Raw genomic sequence first — 16,800 nt, forward strand, 5'->3', positions numbered from 1 at the left:
GATCGCTGGTCAAAGACAGACTATCTCAAGGTAGGTCCGTCAAACTCGAACATGACTCATTGGTACCATGATGTGTTGGGTAAGCTGGGTCTGCGAGGACTGCGTTTACTGCAGCAGTGAGAGAGACAGGCTTCCAACTCTTGAAGAAATGCAACTCTATTTTATTGAACATTTAACTATCATACATACTTTAACTATGGGTTGACACTATTCTGAGTTGACTGGAGACCTGAGGTTAACCTGACCAGACTATCTTACTACCACATGGTGTATGTTCTAGTTGTTGCTCATGGGCTCTGACTGTCTCAGAGGCTGGATCCTAAGTGAGCGGGAAAACTAGTGCCCTCTGGCTTTATAGTGGTCGTGTCCTGTCTGGTGATTGGCTGCTGTGTTCCGTGTGTTCATTGGTCATCCTGTGTATCAATCAATCCCTATCTGTGCACCATCATATACTTGTGTGTATATTATGACAGGTCGCAGGTGGGTGTCGAGAGGGTCGCGGAGCCGTCTGTCGCTACGCTCTCGATTGCGCAAATTCGCGTGCAACAGCTGCAGCAGCCTGTTTTAACAATGCTGGCTTTAATAATGCTTGCAGCTGGCATTGTTAAAAGCTGGCTGCTGCGCCAGAATTTGCGCAATCAGAGACGCAGGAGAAGATTTAAAATTTTTAAAAATGTAATCTTCCTGCCTGAACGCCCCCCCTAACGTCAACATTACGTGCTTTGGACGCGATTGTGATTCCTCCATTTTGTCAGCAGCAAACAAGTAAATGAGGAACAAGCAGGCTCACTTCTTACATTAAAGGTAAGAGAAAATGGTGGGTCGCGAATGTTGGCCGGCGTGGGTCATGAAGATTGGCAGGCGTGGGTCGCAAAGGGAGGCCGGCGTGGGTCCCGAAGGTCGGCCAGCGTGGGTCCCGAAGGTTGGCTGGCATGGGTCCCCGGAAAAAATGTTTGAAAAACACTGATCTAAATAGGTGACCTTTATCTATGATCAATGGGTTTTTGACACCTTTGTTTATTTGTTATCAAAAAGGCTTGAGTTGGAAAAGAAGAGACTGCTTGCGGACAGTCAATTGGATAATTAAGTTTTTTGTTTTTAGTTGGTGTAGTAAGATACAGCCTTGGGTAATGGCCAAGTTGGTGACCAATGGGGGAAGTGTTGGAGGACGGAGGCCATCCACCTAGAGTTGGTGACCTGAGAGAGTACATCAGTTGAAGATAAATATTAGCTCAGGCACTGGAGTGAGTGGAGGGCAGCAGATAGAGGGGTCAACCAATGACGTACATCACAGGGTGGTTCAAGTAGAGCTACAGTGGATGCGTGAAGACAGATTAGCGTGGGATAATGTTACAATAGATCTCTCGGTGGCAGTAGCTACAAGGCATGGCACAGCATTGGAACAAACAACACTTTTCTTCAACAAACGCTTTTCTTCCTTGAAATAGTGCATAGTAAATTTTGCATTCATCTGAGGGCAAACACCACTCGGTTTAATTCTCATCTTTTTTTTCCAATTAAGGGGCAATTTAATGTGTCCAATCCACCTAACCTGCACATCAGTGGGTTGTGGGGGTGAGACCCACGCAGATACGGGGAGAATGTGCAAATTCCACATGGACAGTGACCCAGGGCTGGGATTGAACCCGGGTCCTCAGTGCCGTGAGGCAGCAGTGCTAACCACTGCGCCACCGTGCTGCCCCTGACCTCCCACATAATATCAGCTTTCCCATGTGACCCCAATGCGAATCCACTCAATTTTGATCCTCAAGGTTCAGGGCAACCGTCACCTTTTAAAAAAATTTAGAGTACCCAATTCAGTTTTTCCAATTAAGGGGCCAATTTAGCGCGGCCAATCCACCTACTCTGCACATTTTTGGGTTGTGGGGGCGAAACCCACGCAGACACGGGGAGAATGTGCAAACTCCAGACGGACAGTGACCCAGAGCCGGGATTAAACCTGGGACCTCGGCGCGGTGAGGCCACAGTGCTAACCACTGTGCCACCGTGCTGCCCTACAGGACAACCATCACCTTGATGGCCACTGGGAGCGGGTAGCCACCCCCATACCCCCGTGATGCCAGCTGTACCATCATCTGGCAGATATGTCGCACTATCTCTCTGCTCAGCCGGAGTCTTCGATGGCATGCCCGATCCAGCAGGTCCTCGAATGACAGGCGCTGCCGGTACACACAAGGCCTGATACTGCGCCTCCTTGGCACCGCCTCCTCCTCGGCCTGTTGGGTGGTACACTCTCCATCCTGAGCAGCTGTCTCCTGTCCCTCTGTGGCATGCTCCACTGTTGCACGCTCTGCTGCTCTAGCTTTCTCCTCCTTGAGCAGCGCCAGCTCGTATAGTTGCAGGGCACCTGCGGGGGCCTCTAGCTCTGGTGCCCATCTTGGATACCAGGGTACCATCGGCTGGCATCGCCCTTGCCAGGGGTATGCACTGAGCCCTCCGTAGGAGGCTACTGTGGGTATTGCCCTGGATGGGCTGCCAGTGGGTGGTGGCCAGATTGGGGGGTGGTTGCGGATAATGGGGCGCAGGTGGGGGCACCCGTACGGTGTCACTCTGCAGAACCAGGGGCCAAGGTGGGTGTTCAGTGGGGTGCACAGCAAGATGGCTGCTTTGCAGGCTGCGGCAATGGTGGTCTGTGACTGGGCACTGCCCCTGTCTCGTGGGGGGTCACCACGGTCACTCAGCCTGTTCGCCTGTCATCTCCCCCTCACCCAGCCCTGACAGAACCCCCCCAACCCCAGCCAGCCTGGACAGTGTCCGGCCCGGCAGCCCACAGTCGCTCCACTCTCTCCCTCAGCAGCCATGATGCCAGTTTCACGAGTTTTAAAAGCACAAGTGAGCCGTCGGGAACTTGGTCCATCGGAGGCGGAGCATCACGGAGGCCCCGGAGAACACCGGGTCGGGCAAATATGCAAATGGAGCTTACTGTACGTATGTTCTGGTTTGCATTAACGCCGTTGTCGAGGTCACGAAGAATTACGATTTGGTGTCAAATCGGCACCAACCGCAATTTTGGGGTCGGTATCGATTCTCTGCCGAATCAAGTTTCGCAATTTTGGCGTCAGCCAACGGAGAATCCCGCCCCTTATGTCCCCCACCGAGGAGCCCAGCTCCGAAAAATATCAGAAATCATTTGTGTACAAGGACCCCTATGTTCCACCCCCTCCTCACTATCCCTTTCCGAGCCCCTCAGTGCAATGATCAAGGGCTCTATCGCTAATGCAAACAGAAGGGGGGGGCTTGGGACCCCCTGCCCCATTCTGATGCAAGCCCCCCCGCCCCATTCTGATGCAATGAAAAATACACCAAATTCATATTATTTGTGCACACCTCGCCATCTGCTCCTTTTACAGCAACTGCAGCCATGCTACAAATTTCGACCCAATCCCATACTTCTCCAACACCGCAATCAGGTAACTCCACTCCACCCAATCAAATGCCTTCTCCGCGTCTAAGCCTCCACAACCTCCACCTTCCTTCCCTCTGCTGGAGAAAGCACCACCTTCAGCAGTCGCCTCACATTCGATGACAACTGTCTGTCCTTAACGAACCCCGTCTGATCCTCAGAAGGCACACCTCCAACCTTAACACCAGCACCTTTGCGAATATCTTGCCGCTCACATTCATAGCAGAGATATGGGCCTATATGGCTCACACTCTACTGGGTTATTTTCCTTCTTTAGCAGCAATGAGATGGAGGCCTAACCCATGGTTTTCGGCAAGACCCCCTGGTCCATCGTGTCCTCGAATATTTTCACCAGCAGCGGCGCCAGTCTTTGCTTAAATTACTTGTAAAATTCCACCGGGAACCCATCCGGCCCAGCTGCCTTCCCCACCTGCATCTTCCCAATTGCTGCCTTCCTCTAGCCCAACAACTCCACCAGCCCCACCTTCGCCATTTCACCCAACCTCGGGCACTCTAACCATCCATAAATTTAAAAAATAAATTTAGAGTATCCAATTCATTTTTTCCAATTAAGGGGCAATTTAGCGTGGCCAATCCACCTACCCTGCACATCTTTGGCTTGTGGGGACGAAACCCACGCAAACACGAGGAGAATGTGCAAACTCCACACGGACCTGGGACCTGTTGAAGAGCTGGGACCTCGACGCCAGGAGACAGCAGTGCTAACCACTGCGCCACCGTGCTGCTCCTCCAAAATCTCTTCTATCAACTGTTGACGTTCCTCCCTTTCCTCCCTAACCACCTTAGCCTTAAATGAGATCACCATCCCCCTCACCAATGCCTTCAGGGCCTCCCACATCACCAACGGCGAGACCTCACCCCCGTACAATTGAACCCCACATACTCCTCAATTACCTTCTCTATCTTATCACAGAAACTGCCAATAACCCCACATCCATCCTTCACCCTGGCCTCTGCACCAACCCCTTCTCCAGTACCCAAAGAGACCAAAAGAGAAAATGCTGGAAAATCTCAGCAGGTCTGGCAGCATCTGTAGGGAGAGAAAAGAGCTCACGTTTCGAGTCCGGTGACTCTTTGTCAAAGCTAAAAGCCATAGAGGGCGAGATTCTCCCAAACCTGGAGAAATCGTGAGGCTGGCGTCAAAAACGGGCGGGTTTGACGCCAGCCTCCGCCCCCCCGACCGGGAACCGATTCTGGTCCCCGGTCGGGGCTAGCATGCCGCGGCCGTGAACTCCGCATCGCGGGCTTAACGAATTTCGTTAAGCCCGCTTGCCAGAGTTTGCGACGGCTGACGCGTCACATGACGTCAGCCGCGCATGCGCGGATTGGAAGACTCCAACCCGCGCATGCGCGGATGATGTCATCGTGCATTTGCGCGAAACCTGCGCATGCGCGGGCCGGGATACCCCTCAGCCACCCAGCGAATGGATACAGCGGGGCGGCGGAAGGACAAAGAGTGCGCGGGGTAAGTACCCGCTGCCCGCGATCGGTGCCCACCGATCGCGGGCCCATGGCACCCTTGGCACGGCCACGGTACTGCCGTGCCAATCGGTGCCATGGTTCCCAAGATCCCAACTTTACGGCCGTTTTTACGAACGGCCAGACCAGGTGTGTTTGACGTTCCTAAAAACGGTCGTAAAGGGCTTGGACTTCGGCCCATCGGCCAGCTGAGAATCACTGCTCGCCATAAAAAAATGGCGGGCAGCGATTCGTGTCGGGAGGCGGGCGTGGGGGGGGGGGGGGGGAAGAATAGCGGGAGGGCGTCAGACTAGCGTGGCCGTAAAAATTTACGACCCCCGCTATTCTCCGCACCGTCGTGAGTGCGGAGAATCGCCCCCAGAAAGTGGGAAATATTTATACTGTGGGGCGAGGGAACGAAAGATGAATCATAGCCAAAGAAACCAAGGGAAGAGTGCTAATAGCCACAGAAACCTAGGGGAAAGAGTGCTAATGGCAGTCCCCAGAAAGAATAAAAGCGGTGAAATGCCAAACAGCAGAGAGACTAACATCAGAGGGGAAATTGTGACAGATGTAGGGGGGGAAGGGGAAGCAAAGGGGAGAAAAGTTAAGGAGAGGGAGGGCTAAAATAGGATGGGAAACATATATATAAAGACAAGAAATAAAGAAAATTTGAAAGACAGTTAAAATGAAATGGAATGAAAACAATGGGTCTAGGTCGGGTAGAGCTAAACATCTGAAGTTATTGAATTTGATGTTGAGACCGGAAGGCTGTAGCGTGCCTAACCAGAAGATGAGATGCTGTTCCTCCAGTTTGCATTGAGCTTCGCTGGAACATTGCAGTAGGCCAAGGACAGACATGTTGGCATGGGAGCAGAGACTTGTATTAAAATGGTAAGCAACGGGAATGTCAGGGTCCTGAATACACACAGAGCGAAGGTGCTCAGCAAAGCGATCACCCAGTCTATGTTTGGTCTCTCCGACATAGAGGAAACTACATTGGGAGCAGCGAATGCAATGGACCAAATTGAAAGAGGTGCAAGTGAAACGCTGCTTAACCTGGAACGAGTGTTTTGGGCCTGGAATGTTAAACATGGAAGAGGTAAAGCAGCAGGTGTTACACCTTCTGCGATTTCATGGGAAGGTGCCATGGGTGATGGGAGCGGTGTTGGGTATGGTGGAGGAGTGGACTAGATTATCCCAGAGGGAACAATCTCTGCGGAATGCTGACAGCGGGAGTGAAGGGAAGATGTGTTTGGTGGTGGCATCACACTGGAGTTGGCGAAAATGACAGAGGATTATGCTTTGCATACGGAGGCTGGTGGGATGAAATGTGAGAATGAGGGGTCTTTATCCTTGTTCTGGGAGGGAGGGGAGGGGGCGAGGGTAGTGGCGCGGGAGATAGACTGTACACTGTTGAGGGCCCTGTCAACAACTGTAGGTGGGAAATCACGTTTGAGGAAGAAGGAACATTTTTGAAGCACCACTTGTCCAATACCATGTCCATGCAATGTGGAGCGTGATCTGAGATCACAAATACTCTGTCCTCTTAACTCCAGCCAACAATGTCCTTCCCCACCACAAAAGAGTCAATCCTTGAAAACACCTTGTGTACTGGGGAAAAAATGCGAATACTTCTGATCCCTCGGGTGTAAGAATCTCCACGGGTCAATCCCCCCATCTCCCTTGTAAGTCCGGCCAGCGCCTTCGGATAACCCCCTCCTCCGACAGCTGGAACCTGTCCACCCTTGGCTCCAGCACGGTGTTCCAATCGTGAAGACAGCCCAGTCCATCACACGAACCAGCCTCTCATCCATTGACTCCATCTACACCTCCCGCTGCCTGGGGAAAGCGGGCAGCATAATCAAGGATCCCTCCCACCCGGCTTACTCACTCTCCCAACTTCTTCCATCGGGCAGGAGATACAAAAGTCTGAGAACACGCACGAACAGACTCAAAAACAGCTTTATTCCCACTGCTACCAGACTCCTAAACCACCCTCTTATGGACTGACCCCATTAACGTTACACCCCTGTATGCTTCACCCAATGCCGGTGTTATGTAGTTCCATTGTGTACCCTGTGTAGCCCTATTATGTATTTTCTTTTATTTCCTTTTCTTTTCATGTACTTAATGATCTGCTCACAGGAAAATACTTTTCACTGTACCTCAGTACATGTGACAATAAACAAATCCAATCCAATCCAATCCCCTCCCCAAAATCTAATCATATTCCAATGCCTCCCCCCCCCCAAATCTGGGATTGCAGCCAGTGTTTTCTTCACAAACCCTGTATCATTCCAGTTGGGGGTATATGCGATTACCAATGACACCAACCGTCCCCTCCAGCGCATCTGTTACAGCGTACCTACCCCACTGATCCATCACCACCGTCTCCAACTGGAACCTCACCCGCTTGCCCACCAAAATTGCCAACCCCCCGACCACTACTCTCAAACCCTGAATGAAACACCTGGCTCACCCAACCCTTCCTAAGCCTCATCTGGTCTTTCACCCTCAAATGGTGTTGGAACCAACAATTCTACGGACACGTGCTTGTAGGATTAGAATAGCGGTTTTAATATACTCACAACAGAGCCAGCCTATTAGCCATTGAACTTTCGGTGAACTGGCCGGCTGACCATGTGGCACTGACCTTTATACAGCAGCTTCCGGGGGAGGAGTCCTGGGCAGAGCCAAGGGAGAAGCCCCGTACAACTCGAGCATTCCCAGAGCTACTCCCCCTGGAGGACAGGTAGTGCAACTGCACTTACAATATAGACACATGTATATACAGATTATAATCCGGTGTGAATCACATTCACCACAAATGGGTCTTTTGCAGCATCACCACATCGGCTTTTAAACTTTTCAAATGCGCAAAAGCTCTCGCTCTCTTCACCGGTCCCCTAACCCCCTCATGTTCCACGTCACCATTCTGACCGGGTTCTCTCAGCAACCCCCCACCCCTCCTATCTGCCATCACCATTACTCCAGGCCCCACCCATTCAGCCAGACCTACCCCATCGTTCTGTTACCAGCGACCCCCAACCCCGCTTTCCCAGAATCCCGCCATCCACTTCCTCTTGCAAACACCTCACCCAATATTGAACCCCTTCCCCCACCATTCATACTCCCCAGGTCCATCATCTTGCGGGGCAGCGGAGGAGAAGACGGCAACTGTGCATGCGCGGATTTGAGTGGTCAGCCGTCGTGACGTCAGCCGCGCATGCGCGGGTTGGAGCCGCCCAACCTGCACATGCGTGGCTGACGTCACTTAGGCACCGCGGTCGTGTCACTCTCGGCGCGCCGCCTTGACGCAAACGTCAAGGCCCGGCGGCCGAGAGTTATGGAGCGCCACTCCTAGCCCCCCGGGTGGGGGTGAATAAGGTGAGAGGAGCGGCCTCCGAGGCTGTCGTGAAACTCGGCCGAGTTCACGACGGCCTTCCCGATTTATCGCGGGAGCGGAGAATTCCGCCCTACTTTCCTACTTATCTTTGTGTTGCCAGCAAATTTAGCAACAATATATCTTCAGTCCCTTCATTCAAATCATTTATATAAATTGTAAAAAGTTGAGGCCAAGCACACCACTTGGCACATCCTGCCATCCAGTCAAAGACCCATTACCAACTCTGTTTCTGGTTAGCTAGCCAAACTTCAATCATGCCAAGATGATATTCCCTACACCATGAACTTGGTTTTAACGTTGTAGCCTTTGATGTGGCACCTTTCTGGAATTTTAAGTACATTACATCCACCAGTCCATTTTTATCCACTGCACAAAGAACTCCGATAAATTGTGTGATGTAGGAAACTTTTATATATATTGTACCATGTGTCTGTTGCAGTAATGTTGTTAGGTTAAGTTTTCCAGATTATGGGTGTGATCCAACGGCAACACTGGCCCGAAAATGAGCTCACCATGGCGTGGCATGGTCAATAGGAGCAAGGAGTGGGGTCTCTGTGATTCCACTGCACATTTGGTCCTCTATTTCTCTCTTGTGCTATTTGGAAGCCTATAAAATGTCCCCATAAGTGTGATCATCCCCCTTTTACTTTGCAACTCTAATCAAATGGATTCTGTCGATGTGCCCAAGGACATCCCCTCTTTCCAACACAATATCTTCCCTAATCAGTACTGCCACCCCACCTCCCATTCTTCCTTCTCTATCTTTTCTAAACACGTTATATATTTTTTTAAAATTTCCAATTAAGGGGCAATTAAGCATGGCCAATCCACCTACCCTGCACATCTTTGGGTTGCGGGGTGAGGCACATGCAGATACAGGAAGAATGTGCAAACCCCACATGGACGTTGAGGACAGTGACCTGGGGCCAGGATCGAACCCGGGTCCTCGGTGCTGTGAGGCAGCAGTGCGAACCACTGCGCCAATGTGCCACCCCCCTGTAACATCTTTAATGTGTTCTAACACTTTCCCCATGACTGATGTTAGGCTAACTAGCCTATAGTTTCCTGCTTTCTCTCTCCCTCCTTTTTTGAATAAAGAAGTTACATTTTCAGACAATAACAATAACGGAGGAAAGAACTGCATGTAGAATGAGAGAAGTCTCCCAGGTTTTATGTTGCATCCATTGGTTTGTTGCTGTGAAACATAGAGCCAGGCTGTATAGAACATAGAATTTATAGTGCAGAAGGAGGCCATTCGGCCCATCGAGTCTGCACCGGCTCTTGGAAAGAGCTTCCCACTTAAGCCCCACATCTCCACCCTATCCCCGTAACCCCACCTACCCTTTTTGGACACTATGGGCAATTTAGCACGGCCAATCCACCTAACCTGCACATCTTTGGACTATGGGGGGAAACCGGAGTACACGGAGGAAACCCGCGCAGACCCGGGGAGAATGTGCAGACTCCGCACAGACAGTGACCCAAGCCGGGAATCGAACATGGGGCCCTGCTGCTGTGAAGCAACCGTGCTAACCACTGTGTTACCATGCTGCCCGCATGTTGTTCAGTTAGTTGCTATTTTTAAATGAAAGTATCTGTTATATTGGAGCCTGAGGATTGCTCTACTCCTCCTTTTACTACCTGTTCACAATTTATGTGCCTATGGAAGGTTTTGGGATTCCCTTTTATGTTGGCGACCAATCTTTTCTTATAATCCTTCTTTGCTTCTCCAATATGTTTGGTCACTTCTCTGAACCTTCTGTATTCCTCTTGGTTCTCAATAGATGACAGAAAGGAGCACACTCTAGATTGTAAGGGACACAAGGCCCACAAATGGGAAGATTAGGTAACTAATGAACCCAATAAAATATCTAATGTGCAAACACAAAACTGACATTTGTTAATACTGAAGACACTGCCACCCATACATCCCAAGCACCTTATTCAGGTAATCATTCGTTATTTAGCAGAGTCAGTAGTTTCAGAAGAGGGAGAAAATTAGAGATTTTAATTTAAAACTTTAATATAATTTCCACAAATTTATAGAAATGTAACATAGTAACAAGGTCAACTCCATGCTAATAGCTACATTCACACTCAAACACACTTATCCAGAGGCTCCGTGTCCTGACCCTTCAGGTCATCAAAGATAAAAGAAAATTCATCCATCATGGATTGCACCAGTCCATATACCTGTGGGGAGAGAAAGAGAGGCTTCTTGAACATTGAGCTACATTCATTTAAATGAGAGGCTGAGTCAGCTAGTAGAGAGTGCTGGATGAACAGTGGGCAGAGAATTGGGGCAGCAAGAGCCCACAAACAGGGAGACATAAGTGGCTAGTTAATCCTATTTGTCAACTATGACTTCCTTCCATAAATCCATGTTGGCTCTGTCTAATCATTAAAAAAAATAATTAGAGTACCCAATTATTGGCCAATTTAGCATGGCCAATCCACCTACCCTGGCTCTAATCATATAATTTTTCTCGGTGTCCAGTTACTGAGTCCCTAATAATAGATCCTAGCATTTTTCATACACTGATGCCGTGCTGAGTCGGCGATGCCAGTATTTCCTAATAATTGGGCAGCTGAGAAGTGACCTCACTGAAGCATTATTAAGAGGTTTGAAAGGGTAGATGCAGGGGAGATTTTTTTCCCTGGTTGGGGAGGTATAGTTTTGAATAACAGCCCATAAATTCCGGTTTCCCCAGCAATGTATTTATCTCTCTCGGAAGTTCCCATGCAAGGGTTTACCTGGCAATTGTCCAGAAGTGCCAACTTCAGGGTGGCATGATGACGCAGTGGTTAGCACTGTTGTATTACGGCACTGAAGACCCAGGTTATATCCCGGCCCTGGGTCACTGTCCATTTGGAGTTTGCACATTCTCCCCGTGTTTGCGCGAGTTTCACCCCCACAACCCAAAGATGTGCCGGGTAGGTGGATTGGCCACTCTAAATTGCCCCTTAATTGGATAAAAAATGAATTGGGTATTCTAAATTTATTTTTAAAAAAGAAGTGCCAACTTCCGCTGGGCAATTGCACTGGGAACCATCCAATAATAATAATAATAACAATAGAAGCAATTTAAATTGCTAACTTTGCTGGTCCTGCCAACTTTAACCTAATAGTTACTCAGAAAGAGTTAGAAGGGAAAGAAAATTTCTAACTCCAGATGAACTATTAAAAAAACCCAGACCCAGCCTCGCATGGGACATCCCTTACAAACACGACCCCCCAGAGGATGGAACACACCACCCTGAACTCCCCCCTCTGACCTGACTTAACCCAACCCCACCACTGCCCAAGAACTGTCCCCCCTCGGACCGAGCCCCTCCATCCCTCCTGAACTGAGCCCATTCCCTACCTCCCCCCCTCCTGTCTGAGCTTCATCCCTCCCACCTGGACTGAGCCCCCTGCCTCCCGGATGAACTCAACAACCACCAGGCCTGGCTCCAGCCCCCCCCCCCCCCCCCCTCCACCACTGAGTCCGGGTTAGACCCCCACCAATCACTGGGTCAGAGTCTGACACCACCACTATCCCCCAAACGCTGGGTCTGGATCTGACACCTCCCCGCACCGACCCACCACCACCTCTAGCAGTTTAGCTCAGTTGGCTGGACATCTGGTTCGTGATGCGGAGCAAAGCCAACAGCATGGTTCAATTCCTACACCGGTTGAGGGTTATTCGTGAAGGCTCCACCTTCTCAACGCTGCCCCTTGCCTGAGGTATGGTGACCCTCAATGTTTCCTGTCCTTTGCTGGGCCATTTGTCAAATGGACTCTTACCTCCATGTATAGCTTCTCTCTGTACATTTGCAATACAACGGGGTCTTCTTGATTCTGATCTTGTTCAGGGCTTTCTCTGGATGCAGCCTGCTTGCTGCCCTTGAGTGATGTGGGACTGGAGGATTTTTTATCCTCTTTGCTCTTTGTCTTTTTGGAAGACAGGCGTTTCTACAAGGAAAGCAACAATAATAATAGCAATGCTGCACAGATTCTGTATAGAGAATTAGAGTTCTGCTTTCATCACTCAACAACCAGAACAATCCTGTCACAGACAATATTAAAATAGGAGGCACAGCAAATAACACTGAGGACCAAAGGAAGCTGTAGGTGGATAAGATAGTGGAACAGGCATAAAGGTGGCAAGTAGAATTTGATGTTGGTGAGTGTGAGGTGGGAAATAATTATTTAAAAATAATCATGAATGTTGGAAAGCAGTGTGATGTAGCAAAGTAGAACGATATTGGGCTCTCGGCTCTCAAAAGAGTACCTAAAATGGATAAAGCCATTGTGGAATCCAACGAAAGAGATGCAGGAACGCACGGTAGGATAAAAAGAATGCAGCTTTAATTAAGTCACACTATTAACACTACTAACAAAGGCCACCATCTACGACCTGCACCCAGGTTGGGGTTTTTATCCAGAGAGGTTCCCCCTTGTTCAGAGGAAACCCCTACCCTAATTACCTAGGGATTCATACTCAGAGGTAATTACAGGGAACCGGATGGAGCAAAATCTGTGGCCCCTCGAGGGGGTCGTAACATCCATAAAAAACTGACAAAATCCTAGCTTTTAGAGCAAGAGCTGCAGAATACAAAAATCAAGATATGATGGCGAATTTATCTAAAAATTGGAGTACTGTGTATGGTCTGGACTCCATACTATAGGAAGAATATTGCAGCATTGAATATTACAGCATGGTGGCACAGTGGTTAGCACTGCTGCCTCACAGCACCAGTGAATCAGGGTTCAATTCCAGTCTTGGGTCACTGTGTGTTGAGTTTGCACATTCTCCCTGTGCCTGTGTGAGTTTCCTCCGGCTGCTCCGGTTTCCCCCCACAGTCCAAAGATGTGCAGGTTAGGTGGATTGGCCATGCTAAAATTGCCCCTTAGTGTCCATAAAGGTTAGGTTGGCTAATGTGGAGACGTGGGCCTAGGTCAGGTGCTCTTTCAGGGGGTTGGTGCAGACTCGATAGGCCAAATGGCCTCCTTCTGCACTGTAGTGATTCTATGATTGAGAGGCATGGATTAACTAAGATGTCTGGTATAAGCAAATATATCCAAATGTATTCCTCCAGATGCACAGCTGAGGTTTCAGACCAGACTTTCTGGCACTTAGCAGAGGGATTGGGTTTCAGAGCCATGAGTCATGTTGCAGCTGTACAAAACTCTGGTGTGGCCGCATTTGAATTATTGCATGCAGTTCTGGTCGCCGCATTATAGGAAGGATGTAGAAGCATTGGAAAGGGTGCAGAGGAGATTTCCCAGGATGTTGCCTGGTATGGAAGGAAGATCTTGTGAGGAAAGGCTGAGGGACTTGATGCTGTTTTCGTTAGAGAGAAGAAGGTTAAGAGATAACTTCAGAGAGGCATACAAGATGATCAGAAGATTAGATAGGGTGGACAGTGAGAGCCTTTTTCCTCGAATGGCGATGGCTAGCACGAGGGGACATAGCTTTAAATTGAGGGGAGATAGATATAGGACAGATGTCAGAGGTAGGTTCTTTACACGGAGAGTAGTGGGGCGTGGAATGCCCTATCTGCAACAGTAGTGGACTCGCCAACATTAAGGGCATTTAAATGATCATTGGATAAACATATGGATGATAATGGAATAGTGTACATGGGCTTCAGATTGGTTTCACAGGTTGGCACAACATCGAGGGCTGAAGGGCCTGTACTGCGCTGTAATATTCTATTGTTCTATAGTGCACAGAAAATCTCAGAGCATGCTTTATGTCATTACCCTGGCAGTGTGGGGCCTGATAGAGCCAGCTCCACAGAGGTCGAGGTGGCATCTTTAAAGAGTGGCAGTGCCAACCTATGCTGGGGCAGTGTCAACCTGTGCAAAGGCATTGCCCATATGCCCCCTCTCCCTGGGGTCTATACTTTGGTGTCTACAGAGGGTTTCATTCCATTGATTCTCGTTCTTATAAAGTTGTTGTAAACCTTGCTGTGGCTGGGAAGCCCTTAAATAATATGCAAATGCATTAAAATATATGGAAATGAGGGCCGGGATTCTCCCCTACCCGGCGGGGTGGGGGGACCTGACGGGACGGATTGGCGTGAACCACTCCGGCATCGGGCCACCCCAAAGGTGCCGAAGTCTCTGGACCTTTAGGGGCCAAGCCCTCACATTGAGGGGCTAGGCCTGCGCCGGAGTGGCTCCCACTCCGCCGGCCGGCGCGAACGGCCTTTGGCGCCACGACAGCCGGGGCCGAAAGGCCTTCGTCGGCCCGCGGAAGTCCGCGCATGTGCCGGTGCGTCAGCGGCTGCTGACGTCATACCGGTGCATGAGCAGGGGAGGGGGTCTCTCCCGCCCCCGCCATGGTGAAGACCATGGCGGGGGCGGAAGAAAAAGAATGCCCCCACGGCACAGGCCCGCCCGCCGATCGGTGGGCCCCGATCGCGGGCCTGGCCACCGTGAGGGCACCCCCCGGGGTCAGATCGCTCACCCCCCCCCCCCCCCCCAAGGACCCTGGGGCCCGCCCGTGCCGTCAATCCTGCCGGCACCAGAGGTGTTTTGATTCCCGCCGGTGGGAAAGGCCTGTCAGCGGCGGGACTTCGGCCCAAGACGGGCCGGAGAATCGCCGCGGGGGGCCCGCCGACCGGCGAGGCGCGATTCCCGCCCCCGCCGAATCTCGGGGTGCGGAGAATTCGGGACATGGCGGGGTCGGAGAATTCCGCCCGAGGTTGCTGCCCTACCTCTGTCTCCGGTGAGGAGCGGGGAAAGCTGGGAAATGAGAATCCTGCTTTCTGATTTGCAGGATTTTGCACCTGTGCCGCTGTTTACGTTCGTGGCAAACGCGGTGGTAAAATCCCCCCCATAATTTAAGAATTAATTTGATAAGTATTGAAGAGATAAGGGAAGAGGTCAAGGATGTGGAATGAGGATGCTGCTCCTAAGGATGATAAACACCCAGACAGGACTAGTCAGGTCAAATACTCTGATTCCCTGTTACAATTTCTAGGTAAATTTTTGTATGTTTATTTATGGTGGGTTTGAGTGGCGCCCTGCCATCCAATTTGTTCTGTCATTTTGAAAGCTAATTTGCATATATAGGATAAATATCTCATCTGTTGGTTGCAATACTTCCATGTGCAATGGATTTCAATGATTAAAATTCAGTTCTTAGAAGGCATGTTCATATAAAGATGCCCTTGGTTTGGCAAAGTGTCTCAGAGTTGGGACAGAGACAATGGATAACTGGAGAAGATATTCCGAGGATGGGAATGACACTGGGGTGGAGCAGGTTGAGATTTGCTTTGCATATATTTTAAGTGTCCTGGGATTGCTTGTTGTTAAAGGTAAAATGCAATATTTTGATTGGCCAGATATCTTTAATGACAGGATGACTTGCATTATTATTTATTGCACCTTTCATAACCTCAGGATGTTTCAAAGCACCTTATAGAAAAGCGTGACAGCCAAATCTGCGCAGAGCAAGGCCCGACAAATGACCAGATAATTTGTTTTTTTTTTAAGATGTTAGATGAGTGTGAAATACTGACAAGGATATCGCAGGCAACTCCCCTTCTTTAAAATTGTGTCATGGGATCTTTTACAGCCACCTAAGATAGCAGACAGGGTCTCGGTTTAATGTCTAATTCAAAAGACCACACTTCAAACAATGCAGCATTTCTTCAGTACTACATTGGAGTGTCAGTCTATATTTTGATTCAGAAGCGTGAGTGCTACCAACCGAGCCATGTCTAAGACCTTGGACTGAGCGTATGACATTCTTCAAAGTTTCCGACTAACCCGAGAGTGCATAATTTGGTCAAGGTGACGAATGTGAGATACCAACAGAGATGAAAAGAGTAAAGCGGAAGATGAACCAAGTCAGGAATGCCGCTCAAACTTGGGGTCAGGAACCAGTTGACTGGAGAAAAGAGAAAAAAACTGTGGAAAGTGAGAAATTCCATATTTTTGATATATGAAAAGAAATCTAATTAGGAGATGGTATGATATGTTTTGATTCGAACAATAGAGGAGGGCACCTGTATCCCAAAACTGATTAGTTTGGGTACAGGCTACTCATAACCCTGCCATATTTAAGGCCCTAAAATCTCAAACTAAACAGGACACCAAGGAAAAAAGCAAAGCTAACAATTTAACAGGATAGGAAGAGAGAATTCTAACAAGCATCAATTGTACCTCCTTCTCGTCATCTTTGCCAGCAGATTTAGCTCCTTTCTTTCCTTTTTTGTCAGCTGGTTTCTTTTCGTCCTTTTTTCCTGTTTTTTTAGATACTGATTGGCGAAGGTGCCAGGCAGTCGGAATTTATAGGAAGGATGGCAGGAAAGAAAGAGAAACATCTTAAATAAGTGGCACTGAGTGACTGGGATATCCAGAGTCTTTCATCTGGACATTCCAGGTTTCAGGAATGTCTGTTTGGTAATAATTCCATATTTTTAAACAAGATGATGAATGGGATTATCCGGTCCCCCAGCCGCGTGTTTCTCGGCAGCGCACTGTTTGCTG

At 49.4% G+C, this 16,800-nt stretch overlaps 1 protein-coding gene across 9 annotated transcripts in view; it reads right to left on the reverse strand.

The window, feature by feature from the left end:
• Window positions 1-10,317: 10,317 nt before the first annotated feature.
• LOC119953474 (mycbp associated protein) overlaps window positions 10,318-16,800 on the reverse strand; it is a 229,365-nt gene continuing 222,882 nt past the window's right edge. For all 9 annotated transcript variants that reach the window (XM_038777797.1, XM_038777791.1, XM_038777794.1 and 6 more), the window contains 3 exons: window positions 16,474-16,568; window positions 12,100-12,267; window positions 10,318-10,505 (listed from right to left, as the gene is read on the reverse strand). In XM_038777797.1, the coding sequence (XP_038633725.1) occupies window positions 10,410-10,505; window positions 12,100-12,267; window positions 16,474-16,568 (359 nt within the window). In that variant the 3' untranslated portion in view covers window positions 10,318-10,409. The remainder of the gene's footprint in view (window positions 10,506-12,099; window positions 12,268-16,473; window positions 16,569-16,800) is intronic.

The sequence above is a fragment of the Scyliorhinus canicula genome, chromosome 18 (assembly GCF_902713615.1).
Source record: "Scyliorhinus canicula chromosome 18, sScyCan1.1, whole genome shotgun sequence".
Taxonomy (NCBI): domain Eukaryota; kingdom Metazoa; phylum Chordata; class Chondrichthyes; order Carcharhiniformes; family Scyliorhinidae; genus Scyliorhinus; species Scyliorhinus canicula.